General features: G+C 31.5%; 1 protein-coding gene across 1 annotated transcript; it reads right to left on the bottom strand.

Annotated features, from left to right (window-relative positions):
• Nucleotides 1-551: 551 nt before the first annotated feature.
• Nucleotides 552-22,335, bottom strand: LOC139509334 (angiotensin-converting enzyme-like). Its single transcript, XM_071296128.1, is given in 24 exon segments — nt 552-651; nt 1,877-2,002; nt 3,401-3,437; nt 3,440-3,510; nt 3,512-3,567; nt 6,374-6,471; nt 6,830-6,872; nt 6,874-7,025; nt 7,245-7,263; nt 7,265-7,389; nt 7,956-8,043; nt 8,206-8,210; nt 8,763-8,903; nt 10,172-10,403; nt 10,405-10,420; nt 11,041-11,163; nt 11,654-11,735; nt 11,738-11,751; nt 12,673-12,817; nt 14,049-14,147; nt 15,929-16,053; nt 17,182-17,351; nt 21,398-21,495; nt 22,159-22,335. Coding segments are annotated over 23 exon segments (2,088 nt in total). The 5' UTR covers nt 22,220-22,335; the 3' UTR covers nt 552-651; nt 1,877-1,914.
• Between the last annotated feature and the right edge of the window lie 1,351 nt (nt 22,336-23,686).

Here is a 23,686-nt window from a genome sequence, read left to right as displayed (position 1 = left end):
GAAAAGCTATCTTTCTAAAGCCATCTTCATTAAAAAGTTTATGTCACTCTCTGTTAAAATGGAAAAACACAAAGAGTGAGTGTGAGCATTTACACTGCCAGTTAAAAGCTAGTCCAATAATTCTGTGACCGATGCATATACAGGTTTGACAGAATAATTGTCATGAAACCTTTACTGTGGTGAAAATGAGAATAGCCATTTCTTTCTGTCTTATTTCTAATTTTTTTTAACTAAGATTAAGGCAATAGATATTTCTATATGCTAAGATGGCATTATAAAATCTTAAAGATTTAGGATAATAAAAACATGATTTCTATCAACTTTTCTTTTATTTACCTGTGAACTTTATTGTGAAAGCTCATGTCATCATGAATATACATTTCATTTTGAAATTAATGTTAATTTCAGAAGACGTGAGATTGCAGTTAGCCAATCAAAGTAACATATTAATTGAAACATACATATAATGCAACTATAAGTAAATAGAATGATTGAAATCTAAAAATAACTGCCTTTAATTCTGCAACAATTTCTTATTAATAACAAAATACCTTTGTCATTCTCCACGGTATTCTAAAAGGTTTATTTTCTGAAGATGTTTTGGTGTGGCAACAGATAGTGCTAAAACATCACCAACTGCTTCATGGAAGCCTAAAATTATAGAAAAATGTATTGTTAATGTATGCATTTTTTTAAATGTTTTATTTTTAATGGTTTTGTGTTTGTGATTATCAACTAGATCACTAAAACTACCGTAATTGTCTTCACCCTAATACAATGTGTGTCTTGAGCGTATACTAATATGTTAACATGTGTGACAGTAGGCAGACACAATATGATACCATTTAGAATGAGATACCAATGAAGGAAAGATCCTGAATTTCAGTGGCAAATATCAAATTTTTAGGATGATAACAATTTGATGTAACTTAATTATACCAAGTTTTGAACCAGAGTAGAACTTTAAATGAGCTAGCTCACAAGAAATTAGTCAGAAAGTCCCCCTATCAATACATATTCTAAAGCTGAAATAATTCAGCTCCCGAGGTTTTAAGGATCATATTTGTACTAAATGCTCAATTTATTGACGTTACCATATCAACTTAGTACCTATGTGCTTTACTCCATCTTTGAAGGTTACATGTCAAAATCACTATGTCGTGAGAACTACTGTTAATGTCGAGGCAACTTTTTGCAGTTGTAAGTTATCAGAATTTGCTCCATCTCTGAAGTTATAGGTTATTCTTATCTTGTAAAAACTACATATGTCCTAACACTATGTTGCCATGGTTAATTACCAGGATTTGCTCCATCTCTAAGGTTATAGGTTAATCTTCATCTTTTAAAACTACATATGTCCTAACACTATGTTGCCATGGTTAATTACCAGGATTTGCTCCATCTCTGAGGTTATAGGTTAATCTTATCTTTTAAAAACTACATATGTCCTAACACTATGTTGCCATGGTTACTTACCAGGATTTTGCTCCATCTCTAAGGTTATAGGTTAATCTTTATCTTTTAAAAACTACATATGTCCTAACACTATGTTGTCATGGTTACTTACCAGGATTTGCTCCATCTCTGAGGTTATAGGTTAATCTTTATCTTGTAAAAACTACAAATGTCCTAACACTATGTTGCCATAGATTATAAGGAAGATGTGGTATGAGTGCCATGGTTACTTACCAGGATTTGCTCCTTCTCTGAAGGTTACAGGTTTATCTATATGTTGTAAGAAGTACTGTATATGTCCTAACACTATGTTGGCATGGTTACTTACCAGGATTTGCTTCATCTCTGAAGGTTACAGGTTTATCTATATATTGTAAGAAGTACTGTATATGTCCTAACACTATGTTGTCATGGTTACTACCAGGATTTGCTCCATCTCTGAAGGTTACAGGTTTATCTTCATATTGTCAAGAAGTACTGTATATGTCCCATCTCATGATGAATAGTAATCAGATCTTCCATGTTCACAGCTGTACACATCTTAATCCTACAGGTTAGAACAAATGACAATGTTAAAGTATCATTAAATATAAAAAATAATAAGATTAGCCATTCTGATTATTATGATATCTATAAATGCTATTCTTTCATGCATTCTATCTGTATATTTATACATCCAATGTGTAAAATAATGAATTCTGAATGTAAAGACTGAACAATTACCATGATTCAAACATTTAGAAGCATCTTAGTGAACCCAAAATCCTAATGATGATCCATTGATATAACTTTCACAATACACAGAAAGATACAAATCTTGAAAGCTGCAATGCTTTACATACAAAAGGACAATAGAAGAAAACAGATAAACAGCTGCTCCATGAGCACATGATACGCCCTTCGTCATGTGTGAGAAGTTTTATGCAATAATCATAAATAGTTTCTGAGATACAGAGCAACATGTGAAAAAAAACCACTTTTTTTACAAAAAACTTAATAACTAAAATAAAATTTTGAATCATCACCCAAAAACATACAGATCTTTCTATTAATATAACTAAGAAGTCATAAGTTTTAAGCAAAAGTCATTAATGGTTTTTAAGATACGATGCAATGTGAAAAAACCCCTCTTTTTTTACAAAAAAACGCAATAACTCCAAATAAAATTTTGAATCATCACCAAAAAGTATACAAATCTTAGATTAATATCACTAAGAAGTGTGTAAAGTTTTAAGCAATAATCATAAATGGTTTATGAGATATGGCGCGACATGTGAAAACCAACCCCCCTTTTTTACAAAAAAACTCAATTACTCTAAAACAAAATTTGATCATCACCAAATAGTTTACAGATCTTTAATTAATATAATTAAAAAGTGTGTGAAGTTAAAAGCAATCATTTTTTGAGATACAGCGCAACATTTGAAAAATTCACACCCCTGTTTTAGTTAAAAGTCCTGTAACTCAAAAGTTAAATCCTATTTTCACCCAAAAATATACAGATCGTTTGACCATCATAAGAAAGAACTATATTAAGTTTAAAGAAATTTGGATAAGCGGTTCTCAAGTTATGGTGGGACATGTGGACGTCGGACAGAAGGACAGACAGACAGACGCTGGACATTTGTATACCATAATAGGTCCCTTCAAAATTTTGACGGGCATATACAAACTGAAGATGCAAATTACTATGGTTATACTACAATATGTTTCTGAGACAAGTGAGAAGGGATTTTTAAGTCATGAATTTATGTTTTATATGTTCTTCTCAGTCACTTTCAAAGGAGGGCAAATAAATATATGTCTACCAAGTCAGTGCCCTTCTTTCACCTAAATATGGTACATGTATAGCAATTCTTATTAAGTTTTTATTGGATCTTGTAAACAAATATATCACAAGATTTAAATTCTCTTTTAAATTTTTATTCATTAATGGTGTCCAAACCTAAAATCCTTCCTGTTGTAAAAATCCCATGCTGAGCATGACAAACAATTTCACGGTCTGCTGGTTTCTCTATGATTGATTTGTCCCAGAATTCCTGAGGCATTGCTTCAACCCTAATGATGTGAAAATTCTTCTGCTGTCTGGAACATCCTCAGTGCTGTGTAATTCTAGAATAGATATATATAGATTTTGACAAATGAAAAATGACATGCAGAATAATTAAAACGAGACATCATTGAGATGAGAGCCATCTCTCTGGGCTACGCTGTACCAAGATTTTTATCTTTGACCTAGGAAGTTGTACATACATTATGAAACACCCTCTGTGTTGGTTAATATACATGTCAAGTATAAAGAGGGAAATCATAATGGTTAATATAAGATATAGAGCGGACACAAATTGTATAGGGAAGTATACTGACCGACAGACAGATGAACTGACCTTTAACCTAAGAGGTTGTACATACATTATGACACAACCTCTTGGTTTGGTTAATATATATGTCAAGTATAAACTTTGAAATCATAACGATTCTCAAGATATAGAGCAGACACAATCTTTACCATAAAACATGGGGTTGTCACCTAATAAAAAAAGTTTTTTACATTGAACGTTGACCTAGAAAGTTGTACACACATTATTACTCTGGTGTTCGTAATTATACATGTCAAGTATAAAGTATGAAATTATAACTGTTTTCTAGATATAGAGCAGACCCAGTTGATATGGACTAGATTCTGACCTGTCACTAGGCGGGGGCCCTAATAACTAACAATATTTTTAAATATGAGAAATAATCTCTATCAGGAAAAACTTATAACTCTTATTAATAAGAACATAATTGTTTGAACAGAAATATATTTGTGTACTGACCTAAAAGTAGTAATTTCATAACTAACATTTTGTCCCATTTACATTTACTATATCTGATGTCATTTTCTTGACTTTTTATATATGCAAATCTTTTAAAGAATGATTCGTGGGATATTCAGTGTGCACTACATTTTATATGTTATTTCTTCATAGACAGAAAAAATATTACAGCCATTTCTTATAACTTAATTCTAAATTCCATTTAAACCGCAGTAAACCATGAAACAAGAGTGCACACACTGAAATGTTTCACCTTCTTACTAATCATTGATATTATGTTGATAGTCTAAACATAAAGCTTTATTACATCTGTCACATAAACTAAACATTATCCAAGAAAATGAGGGTCAAGGTCAGATGAACCATGCCAGCAGGCAGCTAACAATTCTTCCATACAACAATTAAAGAACCTTAGTGAGGACGCCCCACATTGTCATTGGAAAAATTAAATAAGTATAAGAAAAAAAATTGTATAAGAAAAAATACTGAATAATAATTTCCTGTCAATATACACCTCTACATAGTATGTCCTTATTATCCACAAAATTTCATGAAATTCTGTTGTGTGTTTTCAGAGGAGTTGAGATGACAAACTGTTGTAGAAGTACATTGAAGCAAATAAGTTCAAAGGGGGCATGACTCCTAGAAAAAAATTTGAATCATAATTTCCTGTTGATATGCACATCTACGTAGTATGTCCTTATTATCTGAAAAGGTTTCGTCAAATTCTGTTGTGTGGTTGAGAGGAGTTGCGATGACAAACTGTTGCAGTAGTACATTAAAGTAAATAAGTTCAAAGGGGCGTAACTCTAGAAAAAAAAATGAATCGCAATTTCCCGTCGATAATGCACAACTACATAGTATGTCCTTATTATCTGAAAAGGTTTCGTGAAATTCTGTTGTGTGGTTTGAGAGGAGTTGCGATGACAAACTGTTGCAGTAGTACATTAAAGTAAATAGTTCAAAGGGGCGTAACTCCTAGAAAAAAAAAATTGAATCGCAATTTCCTGTCGATATGCACAACTACATAGTATGTCCTTATTATCTGAAAAGTTTCGTGAAATTCTGTTTGTGTGGTTGAGAGGAGTTGCGATGACAAGAAACAGGGACTGACGGACGGGTCAAAAATATTTATACCCTCCGCAACTTCGTTGCATGGGGTATAAATATAGTTGATCTATTACTTATAGTTTAAGAAAAACAGCCCAAAACACAAAAACTTAACACTGAGCAATGAACCGTGAAAATGAGGTCAAGGTCAAATAAAACCTGCACGGACTGTCATATAGATCATAAATATTTCATTACACCAAATATAGTTGACCTATAGCATATAGTATTAGAAAAAAAGACTGAAACTGAAAAACTTAACTTTGACCACTGAACCATGAAAATGAGGTCAAGTTCAGATGACACCCTGCCAGCTAGACATGTACACCTTACAATCATTCCATACAAAAAATAAAGTTGACTATTGCATACAGTATAAGTAAAACAGACCAAAACACAAAAACTCAACTATAACCACTGAACCATGAAAATGAGGTCAAGGTCAGATGACACCTGTCAGTTGGACATGTACACCTTACAGTGCTTCCATACACTGAATATACTAGACCTATTGCTTATAGAATCTCAGATTTTGGACTTGACCACCAAAACTTAACCTTGTTCACTGATCGATGAAATAAGGTCGAGGTCAAGTGAAGAGACCTTGCAAGGTACCCACATACCAAATATAGCTACCATCCTATTACTTATAATAAGAGAGAATTTAACATTACATAAAATTTTATCTTTTTTTCAAGTGGTCACTGAACCATGAAAATGAGGTCAAGGACATTAGACATGTGACTGAGGGAAACTTTGTAACATCCAGGTCTTCCACCTTCTAAATATAAAGCTTTTAAAAAGTGAACTAACACCCGCCGCCCGCCAGATCACTATACCTATGTCGAGCTTTCTGTGACAAAAATCGCAGGCTCTACAAAAACGGTGGATTAGGTCACGGTCACATGACAATGTTATGTCTATGAGCTGATAAACAAAACAACGTCAGCCAATCAAAAGACGCATTACATCCCAAATTAAATTATTACCTGTGCCTGCATTTGAGATGTAACATCCACATTTGATTTTCCTTTATAAGGTATCATAATATCATACAAATTCTGCCATTCCTGAGCCCACATATTACCTGGAACATATACATCATATAACAGTGTAACATGAACTACATTGTATTAGAATTAAATAAATTAGTATTTGTAACACAGTACTTCATTTCACAAAAATTACAGATTCACCATGGATACATAAGTCAAGTGGCAATCTTAAGGGATTTATAGTAGAAGAAACATATTTTTTTCGACACATACTGTTTTTTGTTTGTAAAAAAACAGAAAACTTTGAAATAATTAAAACGATTTAAAAAATGTCCAAATGATAAGTTGAAGAAACTTATATCTCATTTTCTTTTACACACTTAACTAGGAAATGGGCTGAGATATGTACCTGTAAAGAAACGGATCTCTTACGATCAATGATATACTAACCTAGGAGGTGAGCTGGGATATGACCAGATGCAGGAAACCTGTCCGCTCCCGTATTTGTCCTTGAGTTTACGTCTAACATATGTATGAAGCTGTTCATATAAAGGTTTCAATTGATCTAACAAATGTTGAAGATCGTGTTGGAAGGTTGAGGATTCGTACCAGGACCTCCAAAACTCTCCAGTGTCATTGTAAAACCCTGAATTTAAACAAAAAATTTTGTCAAATAATTACTTTCTAGTTCAGATAATCTTTGATGTAATTCTTATACTTTAATATCAAGTGATACATATAACACCATTAAGTTTCACAAAATTCTTTCCACTTATTTTGACATAATTCTGAAGCAAACTTTTTTTAAATAAAATTTCATACTTAAAAGAATTGGCTTAATTGATAAATGCTTTCAAATGCTTACCTAATTCTTTAATGCCTTTCATTACTTAGTTCCACAAATTGAGCATATTTATCTTTCATCTGTCTGCCTGTTGCATCTCTCCATCCTTTCCAAATCTTCAGTAGTTCATCATAATCTCTGGATGTTGCCATTATTTCATACAAATCTGAAAATGATTGTTTATAACATTGTCAAAACTTTTGTAGAACTGATATTAGGGTAGAACGTAAACTTATGTTGAGTTCACATGTAATTTCAAATTGATTCCCATTAACTAATTCGAATTAGTTTAATTCGTATTCGAAACGTTTATGTCCTAACGTCTATTCTAATTCAAATTACAATGCATGTCAAATTCGCTTTACTGTCCAAACAACGTTAACTTTTTAATTCGTATTAACAAAAGTGTTTTTCTAATGTGAATTGGATAATTCGAATCAACCAATTCGAATCAATTTGAATTAAAAAAGAAGAGTGTGTGAACGTTAATTAGCGAATTCCATTCGCAAATCGATTCAAATTCAATTCGAATTAAATGTACATGTGAACGAGGGCATTATATTCCTACCTCTTGCTAGAATATTTTCCTCAAAGTACATGTATAACTATTGTAATTCATATATCAACAAGAATTCACAATTCTTAGGTTCATATTTTTATCATTATTAAATTTGTCACTGACAATTAGGTAAAACTATGACTAATCCTGCCTTACAATTTTGAGAATCTTACCTGGTTCCAGGGGTAGACAATTCTGTTCAGTCAAACATACACGACCTTTACCATATATTCCTTCCATGTCCGACTGTAAACTGTTCAGCTAAAAACAACAATTCCTTCATTTTAAATAATGATCAAGAATTCTAATATTTAACAAGTTTCCATGGCACTAACAAGATTGGGGGCCAATCCCCAAAATTATATAGATTAGAAAATGTCGAATATTTTTGAAATAAGTCCAGATGTATCCATCAGCTACAACTTGAACTGTAAAATGATAAATCAAATATTACTCAACTATTCAAATAGTCTAGCAAAATAGCAGATTAATGTTTTCTAAGACAAATATCATTTGCTACCTGTTACCGTATAGCGGGTTATTTTCGCGAGGTGTAAATTTTTGCTTATTTTCGCGAATAGAACAAAATCGCAAAAAAAAATCCACCAATTTAAAATTTTACATGCAAATGTTTTGATGGAAGTTTGAATCCTCCAAAATAATAACCATTAAACTATATAGTAGACCTTATTCTAGGTAAATCGCAAAATTTCACACCCTCGAAAAAAACCCACTATACGGTATGAATTCACTGAACATTGACATTAAAATATGGGTAATTTCTTAGATATCTTTGGTACCCTTCTTATGAAGTCCTAATAGTTATTTTTGAATAGTTTTTAATAAAAATACATTTGAATGTAATTGAAAAGCAATCTGTATAGGAAGATGTACCAATCCATCTACAACAGATAACACACAAGTGGGTAGGGATTTCTCTATAAGTATAGACACTTAAAAGTTTAACATGTCATCCTTACTTGTTTTAGTTTTCTTTTCATCTGACAAACCGTCAGTTCCAATATCAGCAATGCTTCCAAACTGTCTCTTCACAGACTCATCATTAAATGTCTGCCATTTGAACATTGATGCATTGTGGGCAGCTTCTTTATTGAACCTGGCTAAACCAGTCTAGCTTCAATCTACATTCAAATATTCAAATGGTTATTCTTGCAGCAAGGAAGAACTTTGTATTATACAAACATATAAAATATTTAACATGCTTAAATAAATAAGGCCATTAGTTTTTCTCGTTTGAATTATTTACATTGTCATTTCTGGGCCTTTTATACCTGACTGTGCGGTATTAGTTTTGCTCATTGTTGAAGCCATACGGTGACCTATAGTTGTTAATTTCTTTTGTCATTTTGGTCTCTTGTGGAGAGTTGCCTCATTGGCAATCATACCACATCTTCTTTTTTTTATATATTAATTACTTTTATTTGAAATGATGAAATAATAAGCAGAAAAAGACATGTTGTCAACCGAACACATAGTATTCATCGCAAATTCTATCAGCAATATATGATAAGGGTCAATAAAATTCACAAAACTTCTTTATATGTCATATTTCTTGGTGTTCTTAGCTGTGATTATATTGGCTGTGTGTTTATTAACTAGTTTTCTTTCTTTTGACACTATTATTGCACTCTTACATTACACACCACATGAAACCCATACAATATGGGAAAAGGTAACATTTTTACCTAAGCAATATATGAAAAGATATACATTTTAAAAATCTATATTATATGAAAAGATATACATTTTAAAAATCTATATTATATGAAAAGATATACATTTTAAAAATCTATATTATATGAAAAGATATACATTTTAAAAATCTATATTATATGAAAAGATATACATTCTAAAAATCTTATTATATGAAAAATCTATATTATATGAAAAGATATACATTTTTAAAATCTATATTATATGAAAAGATATACATTTAAAAATCTATATTATATGAAAAAGATATACATTTAAATCTATATTATATGAAAAGATATACATTTTACAAATCTATATTATATGAAAAGATATACATTTAAAAATCTATTATTATATGAAAATATGTACATTTTAAAATCTATATTATATGAAAAGATATACATTTAAAAATCTATATTATATGAAAAGGGTGTGGTAACAGAACCCTAGCAGTACCAACTATCAATTAAGTATTAAGTTGGACCCCCCAAGTGGATATTGTTTCAGGGAGGGGACTGACCAGGGTAATAAGGCCCCAGCAAAGTATAATAAGCTCATTCACAACTAAATTGTACTGACAATACTAACCTGTTTCTCCTGGTTTTCATCAGTTATATTTGAAGTGTATGCCCAGCTCAGCCTCAGTTTGAACATAAAGAGCATGTTCAGCAGCAGTGTTGTATTCCTGTCAGCCATTTCTTAGCCCGATCAAGTTCTAGCGTCATTTGGTTGGAAACAGAACTGACTGGGCATGCTGTATCCCAGCCTACTTTATAACCTTTATTACTATTTTCTGTCTTCAGCCAATCAGTGAGGGGTTTGAAGTAGTCTATCAGAGCACTGGCATTCATTTTACTTTGTCCAGTTAAAACTTCCATTGCTTCTGACCATGGTTTAGATGATCCCCATTTTTAACATATCCCTGAAGTATATAAAAGAATCCTAAAATGGTTAAATCATGCTTTAAATGAAAATAATCTCAAATGTATGCAAATTTAATTTGTACTTTATATGTGCATGATAAAGCTTATAAAAGAATCTTGAAATCCGACTTACCCCAACTTTTTGCCTGCAGCATGTGATCTATAAATATCCCATTGATGTAAAGGTTGATACATACAATAATTTCAGACTTATCCTAACTTTTTGCCTGCAGCATATGATCTATAAAATATCCATTGATGTAAAGGTTGATACATACAATAATTTCAGACTTATCCTAACTTTTTTGCCTGCAGCATATGATCTATAAATATCACATGATGTAAAGGTTGATAACTACAGAGAAGTCAGACCTATCCTAACTTTTAGCCTGCAGCATGTGTTCTATAAATATCACATTGATGTAAAGGTTGATACCTAAAGAGAAATCAGACACCCTAACTTTTTGCCTGCAGCATGTGATCTATAAATATCTCATTGATGTAAGGTTGATACCTACAGAGAAATAAGACTTTACCCCAACTTCTTGCCTGCAGCATGTGATCTATAAATAACACATTGATGTTTTAAGGTTGATATCTACAGAGAAATCAGACTTACCCTAACTTTTTGCCTGCAGCATGTGATCTATAAATATCACAAGTATGTAATGGTCCTGTATGTCCTGCAGCTTCACAAAGGGACTTATGGAACTGGAACTGTACTACAAAACTTACAAAGTATCTGTAAATAAAGTGGAATGGCAGTCTTAGTGTCTAAGTTAAAATAGACATTTTTCTATCCCTTTATATTGAAAAGCAATACTTTTACCATATTATTTATGTATGTATTCTGAATATTGTTAAAATCAAACAGATAAAAATAATTCAATGCAACCTGAATTTTAATATCATTTTGCATGAATCCTCAAAATAAGGGAACCTCGATTACCATATGTATCCAGGCATTTCACTTTTCAAAATTAATCATAGAAAAAATTAGGGTTGACATATTATTTTGATTGTTTTAGCAATGGATATTTTGAGAAAGGTATCAATCTTTATTCCTTCATAAATCTTATGTTTTTGTCAGTGTAAAAAATCATTAAAGATGCATAATCATTTTCTGAATTAAAATCAATATTAAGAATAAATGTTCTGTCCAAGGAATCAGTTAACATTTTTACCATTTGCCCAATTTTGTGTTATATCGCAGCTAATAATTACAACTTTACCTAATATAAGGAGTGTTTGCAGGAATATGATATTTTGCTCCTGGATCAAAATCTTCTTCTGATCTTGCTATAGTGGTGCTATACCTTGATATTGGCATCTGGAAATAAATATTGCAAATAAGTATATGAACTTCTTGTTTGTTATATTTGTTACTGCATGGACTGCAGGAATTTAAAGAAAAGTTGTAAGACTCTAAAAATTTTATTCCAATCAAAATGAGTTTGAAAATTGTCTTATAACCATTTTTACAGCTTTTGACTTTTTGATAAGAGTGTATAACCATACTGTGTTAAATCATTTTAGTATGGTAATTTAGGAGTATACATTAACCCTCTTATTTGTCTTTGAAAGTTGACATTAATGTTCCTTTGAATTTTTCTGTATTGATAATCTTGACTTATTTATTCCATTTAGGCCATGGCACAAGATGTTTTTTATTTTAATTTCTTGATACATTTTTATGAGGTTGCTGTCACAATGTGGATTTACTACAAAGCACATCCTTGATATGAGAGTATAGTACCACATGATTTAAAATCAGTAGCTTTAGTACTTTGACTTTGCTGAAAGTAACTGTAGGCATTATTTTATATGTTTTGCTTGTGTCCAAATATTGTCTTCTATTGACTGCCTTTTATTGTAGTTTTGACACTGTTCATTATTCTATTGCACTATGATTGGTAACAATTCTAAAAAAAAATGTATGTGCTTATTTTTGGGGTAAGGAAAAGAATGGAGTTCAAGACCTGCTTTAAAATTTGTATTTTCCCCAATATTCAAATGAACATTTAACATCTAATTAGTTTATATTCTGGTATGTAGTTGTTTCATTGAATAATTGTACCACATATCTCCTCATTTATAATTCTTAGACGGGTTTCAAATCGTATTTATTTACACACATAAAAATTCATCATCTGGCAGTACAGCAAATAGCTTGCAAAATATTCCATCCTCCTTTTTTTCATATAGTTATCTTCATTTACATTGGCAAATATGGTAACCTTAGACAACTCACTTGAGATCCCACCATTTTTTATTGTATTCATCAGGAGTTGTCTCCCCACTAAATACACTCCATCTCCATTGGTCAATAAGATATCCAAAAGGTAAGAATGCTATTTTTTCCAAGGAAACCTTTAGCAAGAAGTTGATTTCTGCTTCTGTTGTAAAACATATATATCCAATCAATGAGACATTTAAGCACCAAGAAAATTTTGTAAAATGTACGATCTTTTAACCATTTATAAATCTTTATTTACCATATATTGTGTAGTCATCTGTTCTCGATAGTAATCAGTTCTTGATAGCAATGCGCATGGTTAGAATAAAAGTAGTTCGCGAAATCACACATGTTTTCTATTTGTCGGTATTTTAAGGACAGACTAAAAACTGTCTTAATCATGCATTAATTTCAACATTTCAAGTTTTCAGACATTTTACAACAGTAAAAATAATTTTTTTCCGATTTTAACCTACTTTTCCTTATTCCCAAAACAACTCCTTGGTTCATAAATACCACGTTTTCAAATGTAAACAAAACTTAGCTCAAAAAGAAGGTCAAGTTCACATACGTAATACACAACTGTAAGATGTCGTGTGACGTTGCAATGAAAAAAAAATCTATGGAACGCAGTTTGGGCCATATCTTGTGAACTTTAAAATTCAATTCAATTCAATTATCGGAAAAGTAATGCCTTTAAATATTGTTACTGTAACAGTAAAATATAAATAACAGCTGTAACAACATCTTATAACGTATAAGAATGGGTTCAATAATTTAAAATCATCTAAAATATATTAAAGATTAGTTTTCAATGCATATTTTTGTCCTTGAGTGATAATTTCTAGGATATTGGTTAAAGATGCCTGAATTGATGGATAAGGCTAAAATTTATAAAAAAAAATATGTTTCTAGAGACAAATGATAGTTAATTGATACTTTTTTTCAATTTGCGTAATTTTAAATCTTCTATTAATATCAAACATGCTTACCATACTATACTTTTCACAACTATTGCGAACTGATGACATATTGCACACAATGTCAAAATTGAGCACAACAACAAATGTTTTGATTTTTCTTGATTTACCCAAAAAGAAAATCGTGAGGATAATAGAAAATGTCGGAAATGAATAAAAGTATCTTCTAAATTAACACAATCAGCTTTGACAACATTTATTTGACGAACTGGCCATACGGAGCAAAAGTTTGTTACACTATCGAGAACCGATAACACTAGGATACTCTGAACTTTTGTGACATGTTATCAAGTTACAATTCTATAATTCAATATTTTTTTGAATAGTTTAATCTTATAATGGTTTATTGTAGAAACAGATATATTTTGAAAATTAAACACTCATGCTTTAAAGACAAATAATAATATATACCATGATCCTTTTCCTCTTTATCTAACAGACCAATAGTTTTAAGATGTTTAGGTGTAGCTACAGATAATGCCATAACATCTCCTATTCCTTCATGAAATCCTACAAATATAATAAAATATGTTGTCAGTTCAAAGCAATGTAAAAGGTAGCAAAGATAATGTGCCTGGTTTAGAGATAAAATTGAGAATGGAGAATAGCATATGACAGAAAACAGGAATTCTGAATATTAATGTATAGCATACACATGAAACTGTCATCTTCTAGCAGAAACATCAGTCCATTTTACACTGAAATAAAGAAGATTTAGGGGTGGAGAGGGGAGGAGGAGGCTCCTTAGAGACTTTATTTGTTTATTGCTGCAAACAATTTTGAAATATAATTAACAAGAATGTGTCCATAGTACACGGATGCCCCACTCGCACTATCATTTTCTATGTTCAGTGGACCGTGAAAATTGGGGTCAAACCTTTAATTTGGAATTAAAATTAGAAAAATCATATCATAGGGAACATGTGTACTAAGTTTCAAGTTGATGTAACTTTAACTTCATCAAAAACTACCTTGACCAAAAACTTTAACCTGAACTTCGCACTATCATTTTCTATGTTCAGTGGACCACAAAATTGGGGTCAAAACTATAATTTGAAATTAAAATTAGAAAGATCATATCATGGGGAACATGTGTACTAAGTTTCATGTTGATTGGACTTCAACTTCTTCAAAAACTACCTAGACCAAAAACTTTAACCTGAAGCGAACGGACGCACAGACAGACGCACAGAGGGACGCACAGACAGACGAACGAACGGAGGCACAGACCAGAAAACATAATGCCCCTCTACTATCGTAGGTGGGACATAAAAATTATAGACTACATGAGTTTCCTTCTGTTTGAATAAATTGTTAGATAAAAGAGTTTTCTGAGGGAAATCAGGCCAAATGATATAGAAATAGCTTTAAAATATTGGTATTCCCAACTTATCTTTATAAACCTGATTCAATTGATTAGATTCTCTGAATAAATCTAAAGATATCTCATAAGATAACATGAGTATTACCTTGGAAGTTGTGGCTTGCTTTTTAATTTTGATTGCATAAAGAGCAATTACTTCAATAAAGAGTTGTCAGAGTTCTCTATGATGACTTAATTGTAGATCTTGACTTGCTGATCATTAAATTCTAAATCTCTACCTATCTATTATAAGTTTTAATTTAAGGTTAGAAGGCAAACAAATGTAAAATTTATCACTAAATGGCAAACACTCCAATTGGGAGTCGTCTAACGATTTCAGCAATGTTGAGTTAATTGTACATCTTGTCTTACTGATTAATTTTTATTTTTGAGTTTCTACCTATCTTTGTCTTATATATAAGGAAAAATGTAAAAACAAAAATGTGTCCCCAGTACACGGATGCCCCACTTGCACTATCATTTTCTATGTTCAGTAGACCGTGAAATTTGGGTCAGAACTCTTGTTTGACATTAAAATTAGAAAGATCATATCATAAGGAACATATATACTAAGTTTCAGGTTGATTGGACTTCAACCTCATCAAAAACTACCTCGAACAAAAACTTTAACCTGAAACTGGACAGACGAACGAACGAACGGACGGACACACAGACCAGAAAACATAATGCCCCTCTACTATTGTAGGTGGGGCATAAAAATGGTAAATATACTCATTCGAAGGCAATAACTCCTATAATAAGTCGTCTGACCGTTTTCAATGTAGAAAGTTGTTGTAAATATACCTATCTGAGCTATCATATTATGTAACCATGATTGCTTACCAGGGTTGGCTCCATCTCTGTTTACTACAAGTTGTCTCTATTTTGAAATTGTACATGTCCTATTTATGTAGCCATGGTTACTTACCAGGGTTAGCTCCATCTCTGTACACTACTGGTAAATCTTTATACTGTAGGTAGTACTGTATATGTCCCATCTCATGATGGATAGTTACTAAATGTTCCATTGTAATATCTGTGCACATCTTAATTCTGAAATAAGTGTGTCACAAACTATATGTTTTTCTAATTATCAATTTTATAAATTTTCAAAACAAGTTTCAGAACATGTTTTTAAAACAGGTCATATTATTACCTCTGACAGCCATATTTTATATTCAATTGTCAATAAATGAGACCTTCTACAATACAAAAAATGTCTATATATTACTAATGCCAGCGTATGATTTAAATTTGCATGTTGCCTTAAGTGAGATGATCAAATGCAAATAGTTTTATACAGACAATCCATGTAAAGTGATGTAAATAACACTGCTCAATAAACCACATGGGCTTAATACACAACACACTCATTAATGAATCCCAAGCTTCTTTTTCCTAAAAACATAACAAGATAAAATTGATATTGATAACCCCTTTTTACATATATCTTATTTAATAAAATCATAATTACTGATATAATATAATAGTGACTGTAATAGGTGAACATTAATAATTCATGCTTTTTTTATAACTTTTTTGCCAAATAATTCAACGCCTTGTTGGCTACAGTAGATGGGGAAATAAGTTTATAAATAGAAGTAAAACAAACATTCTGTGGGTATTGCAGGGCAATACATAGTCCCCTACCAGTTAAAAATTCATTGTATTGGAACAAAATTCTAACTTGATTTATAAGTTGTCATGGTGTAAACTATATATAAATATTAAGTCAATACCTTCAAGCATGACAAAATAAAGTTTGGAAAACTGATTTTTTAAGCGAAATTTAAGGACCATAACTCTGCTCAAAATCATCAGACCAGAACAAAATAAGAACTTGTCATGATAAAATTATATACCAATTTTCAAATCAATCTATTCAAGCATTAAGGGGGGGGGGGGGGGGGGGTGGGGACTTATTATTTGAGTGAATTTTCTAAGTCCAAGGACCATAACTCTGCACAAAATTATCAGAACAGATAAAAAAATGAGAGAGATCTGTAACATGTTATGATAAAACAATAAACCAAATATCAACTAATATCTTCAAGCACAAAGAAAAAAAGTGTGGAAAACTAATTTGCCAGACTGAAGGATGGACAGACAGACAGACAGAGTGCAAACCTAAAGACCCCTTCAACTTTGTTGGTAGGGGACTAATAATTGCATACTTAATACCTGAAATCTTTTTGGTCATAGAAATCCCAAGCCGAGGCATGACAGACAATTTCTCTATCTTTTGGTTTCTTCACCACAGAGTTCTTCCAGAATAAATCTGGCATTGCTGTTAGGTTTAAGGATTTGAAGAATTCTTCTGCTGTTCTAAACATTCTTTCAACTGTATAATTCTACAATAGTTAAAGGGAAAATTTCGCAAAAAAAATAAAATTTGATATTATGTTCACCCTAAATAAATAAGCATATTCCCAAAATATTAAAGGTTTACTCGTCTAGATAAGTGATAAAATCGACTCTCAATTCTCGGGAAGACGCCATCTTGAAAACTAATGACCGTGGATATCTAATTACCACAAAGTCCTAGTATCCAGCATGACATGTCCGTTAATCAGTGTTAAAATGACTTGTCAAGCTGATGGATGTTCTACTCGACCAAGTAATGGAAAAAGTCTACAAAAAGTCATACAATTTCCAAAATCATCAAATCAAGTAATGCTTCATTAAGGTTGATAAGAATATTTCAAAAAATATTTTACAAGTAATCTTAATTTTTTTAGAGGGTTAAATATTCAGCATACAATGGTGAAGTCAAGTTGAAAAGCTGTAAATGACTTAAAATTGTACATTCCCCATTTCCATTCTCAATTTCATTGGTTTTAGCTCGTCACTAAATTTTTGGCACCGAGATACAGTTTCAAGTATTATATAGGAATTATGCTATGATAATGTGAAAGTAGTCACAATAAAGTTAGAGAAAAAACCTGAGATACTTTTTGTGGAGGAATTATAAACTGAGATTTATCTTTGTTGTAAAAAGTTTTTTTAAATGCTTTTTTATAATGTATATTTTTAGATTATTGTGGGTTTTGATCTAACTTGACCAACGTTCAAAAACTTAACTTCTTGTAATCAGCATGGCTTAATACCTGTAATTACCGTGGTATTGTAAAAATGACATATTCGGGTATTATAACAGTCGACTTCCTGGCAGGCGTGTTTAATTTAATACACAATGAACAAGGTCAATGAATCGCATGCGTGTTTGCGAGTGAACCAGGTGTGCACAGGTAAAACTTATAAAATTTATACCATACCAATATAAAACTGTCCGTGATCTACAGTCTGTGTAAAAAATCTAGCAAAATTTAAGAGTGGTTATTAGAATAGGTAAAGACCGAATCTCCATGTTATCTAAATTAAATTTTACTTTTATTTATATTTCAGCACCTATTCCTTCCGTTTTATATATAATTGTTGGTCCAGTTATTTCTAATCAGTTCGTCCTGTTTATACCCTCACATATGTGACTTCATTTTCAATCTAGAAAACAGTGCTATATTTCAAAATGAATGCCGTTTTTTTATAATTGTTCATTTATTTTACATGTGAAATAAGAATATCGATTAGGAAACTTCGGACTATACAAATGCAGAATATACTGTGCAGGTTTGCTTTCGTCTAACCAGATAAGAGAAATTAAAAAAAAAAACTGTCATGTAAAAACAAGCACGCTCAAATCAAAATAGAAAAAATATGTGAGTAAAAAATAACTGGATCAGCAAAATTAACAACCTTTGATCTCGAGTGTATTGGTAATAAATTTATTTGTTTTTATAGTATAGCTTCTTCCATTATCCAAATGATATCAGATAATCTATATTATGGTCCGGGAACACAATTATCCCCCTTCAATTTTCGTTGTCCACAAATATAGTTCCCTTTAATTTCAGTGTATTTTTTCTTAAATTTTTTTTTTTGCCTTTCCTTTGAATTTTTTCCTCTTTTTTGCTTTAATATGAATGTAAGGTCATCAAAGATAATTTCTGTAAAATTTCTTTTTGATATTTTGAGCAGAAATGAGTGATTGGGTTAGGTAAACAATCACTCTCTGGCTTAACCCATACTGGTGTCCTTGTGTTTTGTGTTGCAAAGAGAAAATGAGGCGATGAAGTTTTCTAATTTTTTGATATGTTTTGTGGTTAATGCCAAACTTTATGTACACCAAATCTTGTTAGAAAAGCGCAGGTGGGATTTTTTTTTATTAATCATTATGTTATAATAGACAGATAGGGGAAATTAATTGTGTTCTCGGATCAAATCATAAGATTAACCCTTCCCAACTCACTAGAATCTGAGACTATGTGTTATAGTTGTATCAGCTAAAATCTAATGCCAAACACTAGAAGTAAAAATGTAATACAGGAACACCTTTAATTTGGTCATGGCTTTCAAATGTCTAAATTTAAGTGTTCCCGTACATTTTTTGCCTACTTAGAACAAGTAAAATGCTTTTTTAAACTAGTTTTATTTTCCCTTTTTAAAAATATAAATAAATGATAAGAGTGGATATCATTTCATTCCGACAACTTATTTTAATTTCCAGACTTTAATCGGTTCATTTTTTAGTTTATGTCAACACCTTGAAAATGTATTTTAAATTTGTGTATTAAACTTGACCGCCTGTCTTATAATCCACTGATACAAATAGACAGTCGCACCTGGCACGGTGTGCCCTAGAGGCTAAGCTAATTCTGCAAATAACATTTCACCTTTATACAGGTCCTTCACGAGTATTGTCGGAGAATAATACACACATCGCATAAATCAAGTCATAGCGTAGATAGTAAAAGGTCAATAACCGTAAACCAATATATTGTCTTAACAGTTTCAGTTATATACTTTAATTTATTCACTTAATCAGTCTCAAAAAGTATACATCTAAGCAAAAAAAATAATTATGATAATTTCTTGTGCTGTCTACAAAAATAAATTGAAATATATACGGTAAATATAAATTTTTCTCATGAATGTGTACAACTGCACGTCTGTGCGTTTTATTTTCTTATTATCGGATGGTTATTAGATATAGCATTAGTCATTGGCACGCTTACGATAATGGTAAAATATGATTAAAAACCAAGACTTTTATTGATTGTATTTTAAATCCTGGCATGCAAGAACCAGGAGAAAATGTCACAACCTACAGGAAGAAGTTAATATTTTTTCATTAATTATTAAATTTCTCCTTTATTACTGCACATATAGCGATAAAATTTTGTGAATATATATATTATGTCATAATGAAGATATTTAAACCATAAGTAAAAAATCACAAATTTTCCCTTTAATCATTTTATCAATAATGTCATTCCCCACCTCTTAACCACATTCAAGAGACTGTACAAGTAATTCTAAATGCAGCATTGTGAGAGGGAAAAACTCAAATTTAAAAACAATGCTCTAGACAAATACAAATTCAAGGGTTTAAACTGGATTATTGCTAATTTTCCAACAGTTCTAGGACATTATTTTTCTAAGCCAAGAATGAAACACAGTTCAAGGCTTTGCTCAAGCTTTTATGGTAGCAAAAGATAAAATTGAGAATGGAAATGGGGAATGTGTCAAAGAGACAACAACCCGACCAAATAAAAAACAACAACAGCAGAGGGTCACCAACAGGTCTTCAATGTAGCGAGAAATTCCCGCACCCGGAGGCGTCCTTCAGCTGGCCCCTAAACAAATATATACTAGTCCAGTGATAATGAACGCCATACTAATTTCCAAATTGTACACAAGAAACTAAAATTAAAATAATACAAGACTAACAAAGGCCAGAAAAGAGCCTCTCTCTGTTAACCAATATGACAAAAATTTGACTGCATCAAGTTTCTGGTTTACATCCATAATGCCTAACATATAGATAAAACAAGAATGTGTCCATAGTACATGGATGCCCCATCCGCACTATCATTTTCTATGATCAGTGGACTGTGAAAATGGGGTAAAATCTCTAATTTGACATTACAATTAGAAAGATCATATCATGAGGAACATGTGTACTAAGTTTCAAGTTGATTGGACTTCAACTTCATCAAAAACTACCTCTACCAATAACTTTAATCTGAAGCGGACGGACAAACAAACAGATGAACGAACGAACGAACTAACGAATGGACTGACAAACGAAAGCACAGACCAGAAAGCATAATGCCTATAAATGGGGCATAAAAATGGGGCATAAAAATACACAAGTGATGCATTTAATAAATGAAATATACCTAATGTAAGTATCAGGTGTAAAATGCACTTGTTATGGACAATGTAACATGTTTTTTTGTTTTTAAATCTAGTTCTTTCTTATAAATGGTTTTGCTTGTTAGTTTTTTCTCTATTGATACAAAATAATGTAAATGTTAGCATCTATACAACATCCTACCTGAGCCCTGAGTTGTGGAGTGATGTCCACACTAACTTTTCCTTTGTATGGCATAACGATATCATAAATATTATTCCATTCTTGGGCCCACATATTGCCTGAAATAATAATCCAATGTATATTTATTCTTATGATAATATTAAGTCCCTTAGAATAGTCCATTTGTCAATTACTGTTATTGACCCTGTATTTAGAGATCCCTATTTAAGTTGTCTCCCTTGTGACGGACATTAATTTTTATTTACAATGGAGAGCTATCAGAAAGAGCAAATTTACCTGTGCGTAATGTGAGTAATCTTTAAGGTTTTCAAATTTTTTAATTGCATTAATTTGTTGTTCAGCTTAATACTTTTGACATCAGAAATTATTATCCATGAAAAGTTAGTTAAACCGCCGATACATCACTTTCAATTCATCATGCTTGGCAATAGCCAATTTTGTCCGGTATAGAACCAGTCTACAAGTTACAAAGGGAGGTAATTCATTTAAAAAGTGTGTAATAACAGGATCAAATCGGTAATTGGCAAATGGACTATTAGATAGTGAAATTTCTTTTACCAAGAGAAAGTCATCTTTTTTTTATTATTTTAAATTTTAAATATAAAGAATGAAGAAAATTCTTGAAATTATCTACAAAACAATTTCAAATAGTAGCTTGTAATTTTTTTCCCTTAATTTCTGAATAAACAAACATACATTAATATAGCAAGGATAAACTGCTTAACTGAACAAACTAATCTATATATTTATACATCACTAACCTAACAAATGTGCAGGGATATGTCCTGACTCAGAGAAATGTTCTGCTCCATATTGTTCCATCAGTCTACCTCTTACATATCCATGTAACTGTTCATACAAGGGACGTAACTCCTCTAACAGGTCCTTTAAATCTTCTTGGAATGTAGGAGATTCATACCAAGATCTCCAGTAGTCACCTGTGTCTTCATATCCTGTTGTAATTAATTAATATTACCATCAAATATATTTGCTGAAATATAACTGGCAACTTCTTAAAAATGTTCTTGGGGATTTTATGCTCCTCTAAAATTGTAATAGATGTTCTTAATCTACATCTGTATTGTTTGAATGCCTGTTTTACTCATTTGAATGCCTGTTTTACTCATTTGAATGCCTGTTTTACTCATTTGAATTCCTGTTTTACTCATTTGAATGCCAGTTTTACTCATTTGAATTCCTGTTTTACTCATTTGAATGCCTGTTTTACTCATTTGAATGCCTGTTTTACTCATTTGAATTCCTGTTTTACTCATTTGAATGCCAGTTTTACTCATTTGAATGCCTGTTTTACTCATTTGAATGCCTGTTTTACTCATGCCTGTTTTACTCATTTGAATGCCTGTTTAAAGCCGTTCAGTTTATTAATTAACAATTGAAGGAACTGAAGTTGAACGGGTCACACAGTATGGCGTAAACTGATGAAACTAAAAGACATATATCAAGAATTTATATCACGTAGTTGCTGATTGAGAAATAAAAACACAACAAAAAAGCATTATGTACAGGTGGACAAAAGACAGACAGGGGGTATACAAATGTAACCCTTTCTTTGTTACAACTCCTATGAATTACTAGTAAACAAGAATGTGTCAACAGTACACGGATGCCCCACTTGCACTATCATTTTCTATGTTCAGTGGACCATGAAATTGGGGTCAAGACTCTAATTTGGCATTACTAAGTTTCAAGTTGATTTGACTTCAACTTCATCAAAATGATCAAATACTACCTTGACCAAAATCTTTAACCTAACAAATGGATGAAGAAATGGACGGACGGACAAACAGATGCATAGACAGAAAAACATAATGCCAATAAATAGGGCTTAAAAACATTCCATTCAGAAAAACTTTATTATCATCCTTCACAAGCTGAGCTAGAAAAACTGCATTATTTTTTAAAATGTGTATTTGTTTATCCTATGTTATTCAATTCTTAATGTATAATACCTAGTTCTCTGACCCCCTCATTACTGAGTTGTACAAATCTGGCATAATCTGACTTCATTTTCTTTCCTGTATTATCCCTCCATCCATTCCAGGCTGTCAGAAGCTCTGTATAATTCCTTGATGTAGCTATAAGTTCTAATAAATCTGGAATCAGAAATTAACAATGAATTTGATTAAGAATACAGATGAAATTATTTTAAAATACTTATGAACATACTAAACTTTTTTTATAATATCCTCATGTTTCACATTGTACAAGCTGTCTAAATATATCAACTCAAACATCAAGGATAACTCCAAAACAAAGCAGAACACCTCC

Source organism: Mytilus edulis, unplaced genomic scaffold (assembly GCF_963676685.1).
Source record: "Mytilus edulis unplaced genomic scaffold, xbMytEdul2.2 SCAFFOLD_1478, whole genome shotgun sequence".
NCBI lineage: Eukaryota > Metazoa > Mollusca > Bivalvia > Mytilida > Mytilidae > Mytilus > Mytilus edulis.
This window is presented reverse-complemented; position numbering and strand designations above follow the sequence as displayed.